The sequence below is a fragment of the Sciurus carolinensis genome, chromosome 16, assembly GCF_902686445.1.
Source record: "Sciurus carolinensis chromosome 16, mSciCar1.2, whole genome shotgun sequence".
NCBI lineage: Eukaryota > Metazoa > Chordata > Mammalia > Rodentia > Sciuridae > Sciurus > Sciurus carolinensis.
In genome coordinates, this window is record NC_062228.1 from 48766115 (window position 1) to 48783152 (window position 17038).

The 17038-nt window shown below is 54.0% G+C and overlaps 1 protein-coding gene and 1 long non-coding RNA gene across 6 annotated transcripts in view; one reads left to right on the forward strand and one right to left on the reverse strand.

Annotated features, from left to right (window-relative positions):
• Positions 1-17038, forward strand: part of Ryr1 (ryanodine receptor 1) — a 119113-nt gene that overhangs the window by 60923 nt on the left and 41152 nt on the right. The window contains exons 66-83 of one of the 4 annotated variants that reach the window (XM_047528523.1): positions 841-1173; positions 2005-2245; positions 4516-4603; positions 4708-4800; positions 5264-5278; positions 6451-6621; positions 8108-8167; positions 8425-8562; positions 8975-9087; positions 9262-9358; positions 9586-9692; positions 11472-11523; positions 11650-11718; positions 13002-13101; positions 13411-13490; positions 13586-13662; positions 15367-15440; positions 16117-16134. In XM_047528523.1, the coding sequence (XP_047384479.1) occupies positions 841-1173; positions 2005-2245; positions 4516-4603; positions 4708-4800; positions 5264-5278; positions 6451-6621; positions 8108-8167; positions 8425-8562; positions 8975-9087; positions 9262-9358; positions 9586-9692; positions 11472-11523; positions 11650-11718; positions 13002-13101; positions 13411-13490; positions 13586-13662; positions 15367-15440; positions 16117-16134 (1926 nt within the window). The remainder of the gene's footprint in view (positions 1-840; positions 1174-2004; positions 2246-4515; positions 4604-4707; positions 4801-5263; positions 5279-6450; positions 6622-8107; positions 8168-8424; positions 8563-8974; positions 9088-9261; positions 9359-9585; positions 9693-11471; positions 11524-11649; positions 11719-13001; positions 13102-13410; positions 13491-13585; positions 13663-15366; positions 15441-16116; positions 16135-17038) is intronic. The other 3 variants (XM_047528525.1, XM_047528524.1, XM_047528527.1) reach the window with 3 other exon arrangements.
• LOC124966812 (uncharacterized) lies at positions 2371-16579 on the reverse strand. 2 transcript variants are annotated; one of them, XR_007105413.1, is made up of 4 exons: positions 16459-16579; positions 4219-4277; positions 2934-3061; positions 2371-2537 (listed from the first exon to the last, which is right to left on the reverse strand). It is a non-coding gene; the product is annotated as an uncharacterized LOC124966812 (long non-coding RNA). The 2 variants fall into 2 exon arrangements; XR_007105412.1 differs by lacking the exon at positions 16459-16579 and adding an exon at positions 8244-8556.

Genomic DNA, 17038 nt, shown 5'->3' on the forward strand with positions numbered 1-17038 from the left:
ACTCGGGTGTGGGGGCATTAGGGAAGGCCTGGGCTTATTCATTCATTCAACAGATATTTATGGAGCGACTACTATGCATGTGGCACTGTCCTAGGCACCTGAGAGTCAGTGGCGACAGACAGAAGTCTCTTGAGGTCTCAGTTCAGATGCTGGACTGAAGTATGGTCTCTGGGTACAGGAATTCCAGAGAGGAGCATGTCCCTTTAGTCACTGCCGAACTCCCCAAATGGCACCTCACCTGTGGCAGGCAGCACATGAGCTGTGGGCCGTGTGCTGTAGGGCGCAGATCCGGGGGTGGGACTTAGGGGATGAGATTGGAGGGATTCGCTGGGCGAGAGGTGCATGCCCGTAACCCCAGCTAGTGGGGAGGCTGAGGCAGGGGGACCATGAAAACCAATCTAGACAACTTAGTAAGACTCTGTCTCAGAATTTTAAAAGGGGCTGGGAATGTAGCTCAGGGGTAGAGCACTTGCCCAGAAGACACAGTCCTGGGTTGGATCCCCAGCATCCCCTCCGGCCCCCCAAAAAAACCTTTAAAAAATTGGGTTAAGCAGAGCTGGAAAGGGATTTCTTTTGGAATTCGCTACACAGCAGGGGTGTGGTGTGGGAGACAGTAGGAGTGAAGCTTTCTAGAATTTGGGTGCAATTTTAGGCAATTGACAGGCTTGGGAATGTAGTTGGCAGGCCCACTGGGTGTCGCGGTCAGGAGCGTGGGATCCGATGAACGGGATCGGGAGACGCGTGCGGCTGGTGGCAGTTCAGTGGTGTGCTTTGGGGAGGTCAGGACACTGAGCTCTGGGGCGGTGTGCTGGCATGCCCTGACCTCTCTCTGTACCCCAGTCCTGGGGCTCCCCAACAGCGTGGAGGAGATGTGTCCTGACATTCCCGTGCTGGAACGGCTAATGGCAGAAATCGGAGGGCTGGCTGAGTCGGGGGCTCGCTACACAGAGATGCCACATGTCATCGAAATCACACTGCCCATGCTATGCAGCTACCTGCCTCGCTGGTGGGAGCGTGGACCTGAGGCGCCACCTCCCGCGCTGCCCGCCGGGGCCCCCCCACCGTGCACAGCTGTCACCTCTGACCACCTCAACTCCCTGTTGGGGAACATCCTAAGAATCATCGTCAACAACCTGGGCATTGACGAGGCTTCCTGGATGAAGAGGCTTGCTGGTGGGTGGGGGGCCCCAGCGTGCTGCGGTCCCTGGACCAGATCGTCCAAGGGGGAGATCTGGACATCTGTGGGCTCCCGGGAGTTGGGGGAGGGATCAGAGTGTAGGTTTCCCTGAGTCAAAGGCCAGGGGTCAGAATCAGGGTCACAGGGTCTTGGGCGAATGACTGGGTCCCTGGATCCCTCCACGTTGAATTCTGCATTTCCAGAGCTTTGGAGGAGGATAGGTCAGAGGTTAGGAGCTGAGTCAGAAGCCTGAGTTGCTTATACAAAGGATCAGAGGCCTTGATCAGGCGCTGGGGTCTCTGATATGAATAGTTAGGGTTTAGGTCACAGGTTAAGAAATGGGTCTTTGAATTGTTGGGATTCCTGGGTCAGAAGTTCTGTGTCGGGAATTGGGCCTTAGATTGGAGTCAAGCTGGGGATCAGGGTCAGAGATCAGGGTCTCCATAAGAAACCAGGGGACACAGTCAGAAATCACACAGTAAGAGCCTGGTGTGGGCCAGGTCAGAGGTAAGTCATACTGGTTAGGGTTAAGACATCAGGTTAGGATTCAGTTTGAGAGCTCAGGGGTCAGGCTGGGGTCGCAGGATAAGGACTGGGTCATAGGTTCAGTTCAGGGATCATGGGTAGGATTAGCACTCTGGGCTATGACAGAGGTCAGGGGCGAGGGTCAGGAATGGGATCAGAAAATGCTGAGGCTTAGGTTGGGGGCCAGTGATCGTCACTGGGACAGAGGCCCAGATCGGCAGCCACGGGCTGGGAGTGGAGGTGAGGGGCCGTGTCGGAGGCCAGAGGTCAGGTCGAGTGACCCCCGCCCCTGCGCCCCCCAGTGTTCGCCCAGCCCATCGTGAGCCGCGCCCGGCCCGAGCTCCTGCGCTCCCACTTCATCCCCACCATCGGGCGTCTGCGCAAGCGGGCCGGGAAGGTGGTGGCGGAGGAGGAGCAGCTGCGCCTGGAGGCCAAGTCCGAAGCCGAGGAGAGCGAGCTCCTAGTGCGCGACGAGTTCTCCGTGCTCTGCCGCGACCTGTACGCCCTCTACCCGCTGCTCATCCGCTACGTGGACAACAACAGGTCAGCGGGTCGCCATCCTGCCCGGACTCCGGCTCCCCTGACCTCTGGCCCTCCCTTCCTGACCTGCTCCCAGCTCCTCGGGTCCCCACCGGCCGCCCTCCCCCTCCCGCCCCTCCCTCCGGCTTCCTACGCCCGGACCCAAGTCCCTTGGATTTGCCGCCTCTGCTCCTTGAATCCCGCCACCGCGTGAGGGTTGCAGCTGCAGTTTTAGAGCCCCACGTCGTCCCTCCAGCACTGTGTCCACAGTGTGGCGAACAGGGGTGAGGCAAGATGGTCAGGCCTTTCTCCATCACTGAGTGAAGAAAGGAAGATAGTCCAGTTATGGTCAGCCTAATTTCCCCAGGAACAGGTCTTTAATAAAAGGACGTGTGCAGGTGTCAACCATTGCTAACATCTCCCGAAAATCAGAAGCACTGTTTAAAGGGTTATTAACCCCTAGGTGCACCCTAATCCAAGATTAGCACGTACATTTAGACCTCAGGTTTCATCTTGGTTGAAAAAGATTCTAAGGTTGCATCAGGGCTTTGTGATTGACTAGTTCTCTCTGCCATAGGAGCAGAAATGGGTACTAGTGGTATGTGCGCTTCCTAAGTGCCAAGAATTGATTAAATTTGAACTGTTATCAGTTGCTGCTCAACTTAGCCATTAATTCTACTAGCAACATTATGATCAATAAACGGTGGCTTACCCCGGCCTGTTCTTAGGAATAGAGAGCTTCCAGAAACCTTCAGTTATATACATGCTGTTGTGTCTGAGGAGCATCTCCACTTCTTACACATCTGTGAGCTTGGTTCTAGTTTGTTTCTCCCTGTATGTCTAAGGAGAAAAAGAGGAGGTTCGGTGCCTACACCCCACCCCAGAAGACTCCACAGGCATGGTGTCCTTCTAATCAAAGAAAAAGGTTGAGCAGCTCATTTTTACCCTGACAAACACACACACACACTTTTTTTTTTTTTTTGGTTACTGGGATTGAACCCAGGGGTATTTTACACTGAGCTACATCCTCAGCCCTTTTTTAATTTTTAATTTTGAGACAGGGTCTCACTAAATTGCTTAAGGCCTGGCTGAGTTGCAGAAGCTGGCCTCCTCAACCCTACATTGCTGGGATTACAGGCCTGCGCCAGCCACCCACTGCACCCATCTTTTTTTTTTAATGTGGCAGTACACCACTGAAGAATATCTGGTGGTCCCCCTTACACATGCCTTCAGTTACCTGCAGTTGACTGCAGTTAGAAAATATTAAATGGAAAATTCCAGAAATAAACAACTCCTAAGTTTTAAACTGCACACTGTCCTGGGTAGCGTGATGAAATCCCCATTGTCCCACTCCATCCTGCCCAGGACGTGAACCCTCCCCTGGTGCAGCGTATCCAAGGTGTATATGCGCTCCTCCGTTAGTAACTTAGTAGCCATCTTGCGTATCAGATTGTCGTGGAATAAACACAACATTTAAGAGAGTTTGGGTTATTATCCATGGTTTCAGGCATCCTTTGGGGATTGAGTGGCATTCTCTGCAGTTGGATGTAGTTTGATTTTTTAAACTGGTTTCCTATGGTTGGGAATTTAGATGGTTTCTGATTTCTCTGTTACTAACAACATCGCACTTCTCCCATGTTCTCTGGTACTAACATCCCTCTCTGCTCGTGATCGGGTGCTGCGATATGGTAGGCTGCTAGAAATGGCAGTATGGATATGAGCAGTGTTCTGTTCATACGGTAGAACACACATAGCAATGGAAGTGGACACACTGTTGTGACATTAAACAGTGTGGTCGAGTCTCACAAGCCAGCCTGAATGAAAGAAGTCAGAAAAACAAAAGGGGGCGGGGAGACTATATAGCCCATTGTCTATTTATGTGATGTTCAAAAATAGACAAAAAATCATGTGTATCCTAGAAGGCAGGCGAGGAGAAAAGAAAGGGATGAGGTTGACAGGTGGAGTGAGGGTATTTCTGGGAACTAGAACTGTCCTACCTCTTGTCTTGGGTGGTGGACACAGCATGTTCACTTTGTGATAATTGGCCAAGTCGACGCTTATTTACGTGTAGGTTGTAATTCAGTAAAGAGGGAGAGAAAGAGAAAAACATTAGAAAGGGAATGAAGAGTCATCGAACATTTGAAATGTCCACCTGAACGGCCAGGTTCCCCTGGGAAGCTCCTGGCCTCCCATTGGATGTCTCCTGGTCTCTGGTCCTCCTGAGCACTGTCTGGGTGGTCCCCTTTCCTGGACATCCTGGCCCCCACTTCACCTGCCCCTTCCCCTGGCCCCAGGGCGCACTGGCTGACGGAGCCTGATCCCAGCGCAGAGGAACTGTTCAGGATGGTGGGCGAGATCTTCATCTACTGGTCCAAATCCCACGTGAGTCCCCGTCCATGCCACTGTCCTCTCCACAGTCGGAGAGGCTGCTGTCCACAGGTGCCCTCCTCACCCTCTCTCATCCCCGCCACTGCCTCCCTCACCAGAACTTTAAGCGTGAGGAGCAGAACTTTGTGGTCCAGAACGAGATCAACAACATGTCCTTTCTGACGGCCGACAACAAGAGCAAGATGGCCAAGGTGAGGGCTCCCGTCTGGAGGCCAGCAGGGAGGGAGGGCGGCCCCAGGGCTTCCTGCCTGACCATCCGCACCTCCAGCATGTCCTGTCCTGTCCTGGTCAGAGAGCAGCTCCTAGGGCAGCTCTCTGGCCCCTTCTCCCCTCCCCTTCTCCTCCTCCCTCCCCCTCCTCCCCTTCCTCCTCCTCCTCCTCCTCACCTCCCTCCTCCCAACTCCTTCCATTTCCCTCCTCCTTTCCCCATCTCCTGTCTCCCTGGTTTCTCCCCCCACCTTCTCAGAACTGCCACTTCAGGGTCACGAACAGGCCCCACCCACCCCACCCAGGGTCTGGAGATGCCTAGCTAAGGGATGGGTGGCTGGCGGGGGTGGGGGCAGAGGACCTGGGGACTGCCACCTTGGAGTTGGGTCTGGGGTCCTCTGTGGACCGGGGTAACCCTTCTTGTCTCTGTGCAACCCGGTGGAGCAGGCGGGAGACGAACAGGTCAGCCCCACATCTGGGACCTTCTGCATGGCTCTTGGCTAAGACCTCCCTCCCCAAACCCCAACCCCTCCAGAAGCCCCTGCCCCTGTTCCCTACCCTCTTAGCTCCCAGTTCCCATCCTTCCCTTCCTCCACTCAGTCACCCATTCCCTTCCCAATTCTCAGCTTTTGGCAATTTGTTGGAAAAAAAATTTTTTTTTTCTTTTTTTTGGTTTTTGTTACCAAAAAAAAAAAAAAAAAGGCAGCCTTCAGCTTTCCCCAAAGCATCATGGGCTGAGGTCAGGGGACCGGGGTTGGCGAGGCGCATGGTTGGCCAGGTGGCACTCTGTGCGGTGGTGGAAGGCTTGGGCTCTGGACTCAGAAAGACTTGGGTTAGAATCCTGTGTTGGTAGTTAGTTGTGTGACTTTGGCCAAGTATCACTTTTTCGAGCCTCTGGTGGCATCCAGCCAGTGGCCCCCAGCCTCTGGCTCTGTGAGGCCTCTGTGAAATGCATGTGTGCCCTTCAGCAGTGCCTGGCACTCGGGTCATGCTCGACATTGCCAGCCAGCGTGGATGTGGTTCTGGCTTGTCCTTGGAGCTTCTCACTGGCATGACTGGGGTGGCCCTGGTCAGGTTCTGCACCCAAGGCTCCAGAACACGGCTGTGGGACTCTGTGCCCCGTGTTTCTGCTTCCAGATCTTTCTGGATCTCTCTTGCATCTTCTGTCCCTCATCTCCTTGTTCGTCTCAGTCTCTCAGTGTCTCTTTGTCTTTCAACTTTTCTTGTCTCTTGGGACTCCTGGTGGGTCTGCATCTTTATTTCACCTTGGGAACTCAGTCTTGGGATCTGAAGTGGGGGGTTGTACATGTGGCCGAGTAGGGGGATTTACTGGGACATCTTAGAGAATTCCTGGGGAGGAACACCAGAAGTTGGAGAAGGCCCAGAATCTGGAACACTCTGGAAGGGCTGGGATTAGAAGTTGGGAAGTGGGGTGTGGGCTTGGGTCTGGGAGGGTCTGTGCTCATGGCTAGAGTCTGAGGTGCAAGATCAGCAAGGTCGGGTGGGAATGAGGTGTGCTCTGAAGTCACAGAGGGGCGCCTGCCATCAAGAGTGGGGGCTGGAATGTAGACAGTGGCCACAGTTGGGGGCTGGGGCAGGGAGCTGAGCTGGGACTGAGTCCTCTGTCCCCACAGTCGGGTGGCTCCGATCAGGAACGCACCAAGAAGAAGCGCCGGGGGGACCGGTACTCTGTGCAGACGTCGCTGATCGTGGCCACGCTCAAGAAGATGCTGCCCATCGGCCTGAACATGTGTGCTCCCACTGACCAGGACCTCATCGTGCTGGCCAAAGCCCGCTATGCCCTGGTGCTTGTCTAGCTCCCCCCAGCACCCCACACAGCCCCTAGGACCCTAGTGAACTCCCAGGATCCTATGGAACCCCTGGGGACCCTACTAAGCCCTCCTCCAGGACCCTGAATACTCACTGAGTCATCTGGGATGCCCCTCCCCCTCCCCCAGGATGCTGAGGACCCCACTCTAGATACTGCCAGGGCCCCAAAGACTTAAGCACCCTGATTAGGAAGCTCTAAAGACCCCTGGGACTCTAATGAGTTCTGAAGAACCCTACCAAAATCTGCTGAGACCCTGAGTATCCCCTGAGATGCCACAAGCCTCTTTGAGACTAGTCTGCACCCTCTACCAAGACTACCAAGACCCTTTCCAGTACTTTGGGACCCAGTGAACTTCTCATAACCCTTGCCCTCGCCTGTACTGCTCAGGAGTGAACATCTGGATTCCCACTGAGCCCTCTAGCTACTTCCTCTTGCCTTCAGGTCCCTGCTGATCCCTCAACTTAGACTCTATTGAAACCCAAACCGAGCCCCCAAGAACTCTCAGGGGCCCAGTGAGCTCCGGTGACCCCACTTGGCCCCCAGTATCCTAATGGTCTCTTCCCCAGGACTACACTCAAACCTCTGCAGACTCAGATTTCCTAGGGATCAAGAGACCCAGCCCCTGCAACCTCTTAAGGCTTCCAGAACCCCAGGGAGGCCTCAGTCACCCCTTGTATGGGACAGAAAGGACAATCCCCCCAGTTCTTTTCAGCCTCAGGAACCCTAAGAAGGCCTCCTAGGATTCTGCCCCAAGATCCCTATAACCTTCCCCCCAGGATCCTGCTAAGCCCCTGGCAACTTACTGGTTCCCACTCCTGGGCCTGAAAACCACTGATGTCCCCTCTAGTATCACAAGGTCCTCTTTCCTGGGACTCCCAAATCCCCTTCCCTCAGGACTTCAAGCTCCTTCTAGGACCTACTGAGTCCTGCCAGGATAGAGAGGCCTCCAGGTCCCTGTGATCTCTCACATTGGTCCTCAGGGCCCCCCTCTTGGGACCAGAAGTAACCCCCATCCTGCCGACTCCTCCTTTGGTCCCTGTTTAACCAGTGACTTAAATGACCTACTTAATCCCCTATGACCTCCATTGGTCTTGCCAGCTCCCTTCCCTTTACTGATCTCCAAAAACTGCCCACCCCAGCCTAGGCCTCCTGTTCCCCACCCCCAGCCCCTCTTTGGCCTTATTTGACCTTCAATGATATTCTCTTGTCGCCCTTTCTATCCTCTCGTACCTTCCTTGAGGCCCCTCTAATCCTTACTGTCCCTTCAAAGTGCCCCTGTGGCCCCTTGTCCTTCTAGGACACATCTCTGACCGCTGCCACCTTCAGGTCCTCTCAGTTTCTCCCAGGGTCCTCCCCACACAAACCTCTCGCCAGGTCCTGGGGTGGCGGGCCTAGAAGGGGAAGAGGTGTGGGAGGAGGCTGGGACCTCCAGAGTGACCCAGCGGGCCATGTCTTCCCAGAAAGACACTGATGAGGAGGTCCGGGAGTTCCTGCAAAACAACCTCAACCTTCAGGGAAAGGTAAGCCTCTCTCCCGGCCACGAAAAAGGTCGGTCAGAAGATTAACCGCGATGATAGCCAAAGCTTGAGCGCTTACTGTGTACCAGGCACCGCCGGACCTTAACAGGCACTCGCCCAATGGAAGGCTGGCAGTGTGGAGGGGGGACCCGGCCGCCGAAGGCCGCCTCTGCCATGAGCGCCGTCAGAGAAGCTGGGCAGAGCAAGGAGTGAGCGGGCGTGGGAGCTGCCCTCACGCTGGCCCTCCTTGCTCCCCGCAGGTCGAAGGCTCCCCGTCTCTGCGCTGGCAGATGGCCCTGTACCGCGGCCTCCCGGGCCGCGAGGAGGATGCAGACGATCCGGAGAAAATCGTGCGCAGAGTCCAGGAAGTGTCTGCAGTGCTCTACCACCTGGACCAGGTGGGTGGGGCCCGAGGGTTACTGCTGAGTGGCCGAACTGCAGGCCTGTGGGCGGGGCCTAGGGCTGGCCAAGATCAGTGGGCGGGGCCTGCGGTAAATCTCGTGTAGGTGGCAGATACCCGGTGAGCTTGGAGAGGAAGGCGAGGCCTAGGATGGAAACTGGGATCTGCAGGAGGGACCTGGGGCTTCCTCTCGTACCTGGGAGCCTGACGGTGCGGGTGGAGGGAACAGAACTTCGCCCTCCAGGAGACCTCGCCCCAAGGATGAAAGTTTAGGTCTGGAGGCAGAGCTGGAACCTTAACTGTTGGTGAAGCCAAGGTGGTCCCTCCTGAGTGCTTCCGACCTACCCCTTGGGGCCGGGGGAGGGAACCTGGCCAGGGGCAAGATCACGACCAACTGCCCCTCTCCGCAGACTGAGCACCCCTACAAGTCCAAGAAGGCTGTCTGGCACAAGCTGTTATCCAAGCAGCGCCGGAGGGCCGTGGTGGCCTGCTTCCGTATGACGCCCCTGTACAACCTTCCCACGTAAGACCCTGGGGTAGGAGGGGACGCTCCACGGGAGCAAAGATGGCTGAGGAGTCTGGAGGATAGAGTGCCAACCCGTGGATTGGGAATGGTGGGAGGTGGCTGACGCATGGGGTTCAGGGTCTGAGACAGAGAAAGGCAGGTCTCGGTGACACTCAGACCTTTGCCCTGCAGGCACCGGGCATGTAACATGTTCCTGGAGAGCTACAAGGCTGCCTGGATCCTGACTGAGGACCACAGTTTTGAGGACCGCATGATAGATGACCTTTCAGTGAGCTGAGGCCTGCTGGGGGTGTGGGAGCAGGGTTGGATAAGTCTAGGGGAACCCTCCACATTGAGGGGTATAAAAATAGGAGCCCCTGGATTGGGTAGAAACAGGGTGTAGGATATGAGAGAAGAGAAACAAAAATAAACTCCAAACCAGCAGGGCTATGGGGGGAGACTGGAGGGGACCCTAGAAATCCCTCCCCAAACCCAAACCCTCTCCCTCTCCCCCAGAGAGCTGGGGAGCAAGAGGAGGAGGAGGAAGAAGTGGAGGAGAAGAAGCCAGATCCCCTGCACCAGCTGGTCCTGCACTTCAGTCGCACGGCCCTGACTGAAAAGAGGTGAGGACCCTTCCCAGCTTCAGGAACAGCCCCCACCTGGAAGTCACCTGAGCTCTCTTCCCACTGGGCCTGATAAAATGGAGTAACCAAAAACTTGTGTCCTATGGTCACAAGATGGATGCTGCACTTCCAGGCATCACAGCCGCATGCCATGTCCTGTGAAAGAGACCCAAAATCTGACCTTTTAATGTCACTTTGGTAGGATAGGAAAGGCCACCCTGTCCTGTGCAAGCTGAACATGTCCAAAGATCATCTCATCTGACAGTTCACATCACAGACAATGTGGATTTGCTAGACTTTCCTAGAGGAAAATGTCTTGCTTGAACAAAATCTGGATGTTATGAAAAAGTGACAACTTCCGACAGATGGCAGTGGTGACTTTTCCTGATTCACTGGAAGGCTAATGACAGTCTTAGGAATACACGGGAACAAGGCTGCTGCTAGTAGTGATGGCAGGAAGAGTAGGCAGCATTTATGAAGTGCTTATTATGTGTCAGGTATCCGGCTAAGCACTTGCTCTGTGTGTATGTGTGTGTGCGCGCACGCATGTTTGTTCACTTAATCTTCATACTAAGAGATAGGTACTATTACTAACTCCTTTTGTGGGTGAGGAAATGGAGGCACAGGGATTTATTTTTCTCATACAACGTGAGGTCAGAAGCAGCAGGACAATCAGGGGCTGGGCAGTAGCCCAGTGACACTGACAAGGACCCAGGCTCTTTCCCACTTCCTGCTCTGCCATTCTTAGCTTGTGTCTTACGGTCACAAGATAGATACTGCACTTCCATGCATCACAACCACAGGCCAGACAGAAAGAAAGGGAAAGGCTTTTTTCCTCTAAGCAAGACTTCAGGTCTTTTTAATCCAGGAACCCAAGCTGTCTCTGACTTCTGCACCTATCTCATTGGCCAGAATTCTGACATCAGGCCACCGCTAGTTGCAAGGGACACTGGGAAGTTCTGTTCTCCATCCTGTAGGAGAGTTGTGACTCTGGAGTTGGACTACGCAAGTTGAATCCCAGTGCAAATGGTGTGACCTTGACCAAGAAAGATCTTTGTGTCTCAGTTCCCTCATCTGTAAAACATAGCTAGTAATATGCCTAGGTGTGGATCCCCACGAGGCTTGTTTAATATCTACAAAGCACTTAGAACCGGGACTAGCACAAAGTAAACCCTCCCTGCATGTTGGCTGTTGTAGAGGAGATGGATGGAGAAGGTGGAAAGAACCAACAGGTGACAAGATGGCCCCAGAAGCTCCAGCCTTCCATCACTCCACTTTAGCAGCCCCAGTGGGAAGGGACGCCAGTAAAACTCCCCAGAAGAATTCCACTGGGCCAGCATGGACCCAGGACCATCTCTTACCTACGATGGTGGCCAAGCAGATAGAAAGTATAAATTGGCTCTGCCTTCATCACATGCCACCCTGCAATGGACAGTCCACCCACCTTCACCACACAGCTGGGCATGGAGGGTGTCCTCTCTCCAGAGGAAAATAGGAGCTGTTATAAGAATGGGAGACCTAACCAGGCACGGTGGCGCACACCTTACATCCTGGTGGCTCAGGAGGCTAAGGCAGGAGGATTGGGAGTTCAAAGCCAGCCTCAGCAAAAGTGAGGCCCTAAGCAACTCAACAAGCCCCTGTCTCTAAATAAAATACAAAATAGGACTGGGGATGTGGCTCAGTGGTTAAGTGCCCCTGAGTTCAATCCTTGGGACCCCCCAAAAAATAATAGTGGTCCTCTCCACTGGGCCCTGACCACCTCCTTGCTTGCTTCCTCAGCAAACTGGACGAGGATTACCTGTACATGGCATATGCTGATATCATGGCAAAGGTGAGGTCCTGCCCCATCCAAGGGCAGGTTCCCTTCTCCCCAGCTGCAATGCCTGTGCACTCAAAGGGCTCGGGGTGGATGGGGGTTTCTCCTCTTATCACCCCTTAACTGATGTCCCCTTCCCAGAGCTGCCACCTGGAGGAGGGAGGGGAGAACGGTGAAGCCGAGGAAGAGGAGGTGGAGGTGTCCTTTGAGGTAGGTGGGACCAGGAGGTTCTAGAGGGAAGGTTGGGGGACCCTGGCTTCACTCAACTCCCATTCATTCCGCATGTGATCACAGAGCAGTGACCAAGCCAACCCACTGGGGAGACAGAAACATCAACCAAGAGTAAAGTGCAGGGTATTTATCATGGGGCAGAGGTGGGGGGCGGGCGCAGCTCAGGGTGCACAGCAGCCCAAGCAAGTGCTCCACCCAGCCTGGGGGAGGGCGTCAGGGAGGTGCTGTCCAAGCAGAAGGATGAAAGGGACATGCCAGGGAAACGTAGGAGGAAGGTGTTCCAGGCAGAGGGAAGAGCATACGCAAAAGCCCGACAGAGAGAACAAGGGAGTCGCCATGCAGCCAGCTGATCCATCAACATTTGCTTCAGTCTCTTAACCTTTCTTGTATCAGGGTCCCTTCTGGCACCTGGCAAAACCATCCTTAAAATCATGTTTTTAAGTGTGTAAACTAGCCAGGCGCAGTGGCACCTCCTGTCACCCAGCAGCTCGGGAGGCTGAGGCAGGAGGATCAGTGTAAAATAAACATAGCAGAGGGAACAAATACGAAATGGTTACCAAGATAATTGAAAATTAAGGTTGTGACTCTATAATACATGCACTTCTTTTTTTTTTTTTTGGGGGGGGGTGCTGGGGATCGAACCCAGGGCCTTGTGCTTACAAGGCAAGCACTCTACCGACTGAGCTATCTCCTCAGCCCTCACACTTCTTTATTCATCCTTCCAATGACAACATCTAGAAGTGGGTCCCGTAGCTACTGTACTTGAGAAGTACTGATGAGCATTAAGTGACGTTTCAAGGTGTCTGTAGCAACAAGGATGTGACGCGGAAACATCTGCGATTCTTCTTGGTGACAAAGTCACGGGTTCTGCTAATACTGCTGTGATCAGTGGCCTCCTCTGTAATGGGAAGAAAGGCTGCATTTCCCTCAGAGGGTGCTAAACACAGACCTGTGGCTTTTGTTCACATCCAAGTTCACAGACGCCCTGGACTCTATCCACTGCCTCTTCTGTGGTCCCTGGGCTCAGGCTTAGGCTGTCCATGTCCAGCCCTGATTCACATAGACCTTGCCCAATGCCCAGCCCTGTGCTAGGTGTAGGAGACAAGCGGGGTCCCAAGCTCCCAGGGGCACAGGAGCTCATGGTTGCAGGAATGAGTTTGTGGGTGTGGCTGGAGCAGAGAGAGCAGAGGTGAGGCGGGGGCGAGAGGGGAAGGGCTGGGCCTGCGAGCTGGACTCACTCTGCCCTGTCTGCTCTGCCCCAGGAGAAGGAGATGGAAAAGCAGAGGCTGCTGTACCAGCAGTCGCGCCTGCACAACCGGGGTGCTGCTGAGATGGTGCTGCAGATGATCAGCGCCTGCAAAGGTGCAGGCCTGCAGCAGCTGCTTGCGGCTCACCCCTCCCCGTCCTCACTCTCTGCAGCGCCCAGTTTCCTGTGAACCCAGCACGCTTGCTTTGCCATCATGGTGTGCCTAGGATTGGCGCCCACCCTTCCAAGTCCCCCCTGCACACTTGCCTTGTGATTTTCCCCGCCTGTCCTCCAGTCATGATCGCCCCTGCCTTGCTTGGCACATACCTCCACCCCTGCTCTCACATCCCTGGGACGGTGTTTTCTGGTGGCTGGTGCCCCCAAGCCAGGTGGACCATCTTTTGCCCCACCTCCACTCCCTCCAGGAGAGACAGGTGCCATGGTGTCCTCCACCCTGAAGCTGGGCATCTCCATCCTCAATGGTGGCAATGCCGAGGTGCAGCAGGTAACCAGGGCGCAGGAACTTGGGAGGAGAGCTAAGAGGGGTGGGAGTTTCCCATGTGACCCCCAGACTCCCTTCCCCTGCTGCTCCCTCTACAGAAAATGCTGGATTATCTGAAGGACAAGAAGGAAGTTGGCTTCTTCCAGAGTATCCAGGCACTGATGCAAACATGCAGGTGAGGCCCAGAGTCCATGGTCTAGTTCAGCTGTGGGCGTGGCTGCGCCCCTCCTCCCAGGGCTACACCCAGGTCTGGTTCTGCTCTCTTGGTTCAGGAAAAAAGACCCATTCATAGTAGCTCAAATGCAGGGAATTAATGAAGAATTAATGTGGAGGGTCTGCGTCGCGGCTCAGTGGTAGAGTGCTCATCTTGCGTGTGAGAGGCACTGGGTTCGATCCTCAGCATCACATAAAAATAAATAAATAAAATAAAAGTATTGTATTCATCTACAACTAAAAAATTTTTTTTAAATTTAATGTGGTTCAAGGCAGAATGTAACTGGCTTTAAGAATGAATGCTAGGGGGCTGGGAAATAGCTCAGTTGGTAGAGTGATTGCTTTGCATGCACAAGGTCCTGGGTTCAATTCCCGGTACCACAAAAAGGAAAAAAGAAACAGAATGAGTGCTAGCCAGGTGTGGCGGTACACACCTATAATCCCAGCGGCTCAAGAGGCTGAGGTAGGAGGATCGAAAGTTCAAAGCTGGACTCAGCAACTTTGTGAGACTGTGTCTCAAAATAAAAAAATAAAAATGGGCTGGGGATGTGGCTCAGTGGTTAAGCATCCCGGGTCTTAACCCCACCCCCAAAATCCCCAGAACCCACCCCTGCAAAAAAAAAATCTATATATATATAGAGAGAGAATGAGTATTATAAGCACACAGACCCACCAATGTGGATAGCAGCGCAACTCACAATAGCCAAGCTGTGGAACCAGCCTAGGTGCTTGTTCAGAGACAAATGGATAAAGAAAATGTCACTCACACACATACACACACACACACACACTCACTCACTATGGAGTTCACTCAGCCATAAAAAAGAATTACATTATGACATTTGCTAGTAAATGGATGGTACTAGAAAACATCATGCTAAGTGAAATAAGCCAAACCCAAAAGTCAAGGATCAAATGTTTTCTCTCCTGGGCAGAAGTTAGACCAAAATAAGGGCAAAAAGGAGAAAGAAAAAAGGGAGAGGGAATCCCATGAAAACAGAAGAGAGATCAGTGGAGTTGAGAAAGGAGATTGAGGGAGAGGGAGGGGGATGGGAGGAGGGAAGGATGGTGGAGTGGATCTGACCAAACCTTCCCATGTGCATGTGTGAATACTGCAGTGAATTTCACCTTCATGTATACTCATGAGGTGCTAATTTTAAAAACTGCAAATAAATAGACGAAAGATCAGTAGAATAGAGGACACGGAACAGCAGGAGGGAAAGGGGAAGAACTGGAGACTGAATTGGAGCAGTTATATTCTGTGCTTGTATAATTATGTCAAAATGAATCCCAATATTATGTATATCTATAGTGAACTAATGAAAACCCAAAGAATGAGCTGAATTGCAGGGTGCACGGATGCATGTCTGTAACCCCAGATGTGCCCCTGAAGAGGCTGAGGCAGGAGGATCACAAGTTCAAGGATAGCCTGAGCAACTTGGGGGGGGGGGACCCTGTCCCAAAATAAATAAAAGAGCTGAGGATGTAGCTCAGTGGTAGAGCAGCCCTGGCTTCAATCTCTGGTACCCAAAAACCGACTCTGGGAGGGGGAATGAGTGGTGGTGTAGATTCCAGGCAGTGGACCTTCTGGATGTGGAAGCTCAAAGGGACCCAGCATCAGGGAAGAGGCCTCGTGACACTCTCCCATCGTCCTTCCTTTCCTCAGTGTCCTGGATCTCAATGCCTTCGAGAGACAGAACAAGGCGGAGGGGCTGGGCATGGTGAACGAGGACGGAACTGGTGAGACCCTCTCCTGGGCTTCCCTGTCCCTGGGAAATCTTCCTTCAGGATCCACCTCCCCGTCCACAGCCACCGCCCAGAGTGCCCTTCCTCCAAGACACCCCTTCCCGAGACCTCCCCTGGGTTCCTCTTTGTGGTGGTCCCATCCTGGCTCCCATTCTTGCAGGGTTGTCCCCCATGGTCCCCACCCCTGGGTGTCATTCTGTCCTGTGTTCTCACCCATCGCCACACGGCCCGCCTTATACGTACCCCAAGTCTCACGCCCTGGTTGCTGTTCTCTCATTAATGTCCCTAATCCGGGTTAATGGAGTCTCCTCTTTGCTGTGTTTTGACGTGTCTAACCTTTCCTCGACCCTCGCCTCCCGCCTCTCCATCTCCACCTGTCCCCTCTCTCTCTCTCTCTCCCTCCCTCTCCCTCTCTCTCCCTCCCTCTCCCCCCCCCCCCCCCCCCCCCCCCCCCCCCCCCCGCTCTTCTTCCTTCCCTGGGCTTTGACCCTCATTTCCTCTCTTACTTGCTCATCTGCTTCCTTCTGTCCTCTCCTGGCTCCTTCTCTCTGCGGGCTGTTTCTGTGTGTCTGTCTCTGTCCGTGACCGTATCACTGTTTGGCCGTCCGTCTCGTCTTTCTTTTTCCCTCTTTTCTCCTGCTTCCTCCTCCCATCCTGTTGGCTGCCCCAGTCATCAATCGCCAGAACGGTAATTCCCCCCGCCCGCCCCTTGCTGTGCTGCTGCCATCCTCCCTTCTAACCCAGCTGCCCTCTCCACCTGGGGACTGAGGATCTGGGACCTACAGGGAGGTGGGGGTGCCATGGCCGGGGAAAGTCTGGAGATAAGGAGTTCAGAGACCAAGATTCAGGGCCCGGGTTAGTCACCGACAACACATGGGACTGGGGACAAGCCTCTTCATCTTCCCTAAGTCTGTTTCTCCATAAGTAAAATAGAAATTTGAGAAGACAGCAAAGGTCCTTTTCCAGCTGGGCCCAGATTCGCAGTCCCGGGGTGGGGTGACCCTGCTCCTACCTTCTCTGCTCTCTGCGTCCCGACCCCAGCTTGGTCGGTCAACAATTCTCCCATCCACCAACCCCTTGGGTTGCTTCCAGCATCCACTCTGATCGTTTGCGCCTGCCTCCTCTTGCGCCTGCTCCCCTTGACCCTTTCACGGTCCGGCCTCCTCCCTTGCAGCCCACCGTCTTTCAGATGCCCATTCGGATTGGACCGTGTTTACACAACTCCCCTCTGCTTCTCCCGGATTGGCTACTTTTGAGGCATCTGGGCCAATCGCCTGGCTTTCATTCCCTGTCGCCTACTCCAGCCCAGTTTTCCCCTGCTCCCAGCTGTTGTGTGGAAATGACCCCAACCCCCATAATCCATTAACCCCTGCAGTCTGGAAGGGAACAGAGGGTAATACCTGCTGCCTGAGGTATTACCTCTGCTGTCTCTGGAGTCAGCAGACACTCCAAGGTGTCACTCAAGTAGTGACATCAGAGGGATACTGATGCTATAGAAAGACACTTGAGACCCAAGCTTCATGACTTAGGGTCTCTCAAGTCTCCATCTGCTGATGTCGTGGACTCTGAGGTCAAGACCCTTGGTGTCATGG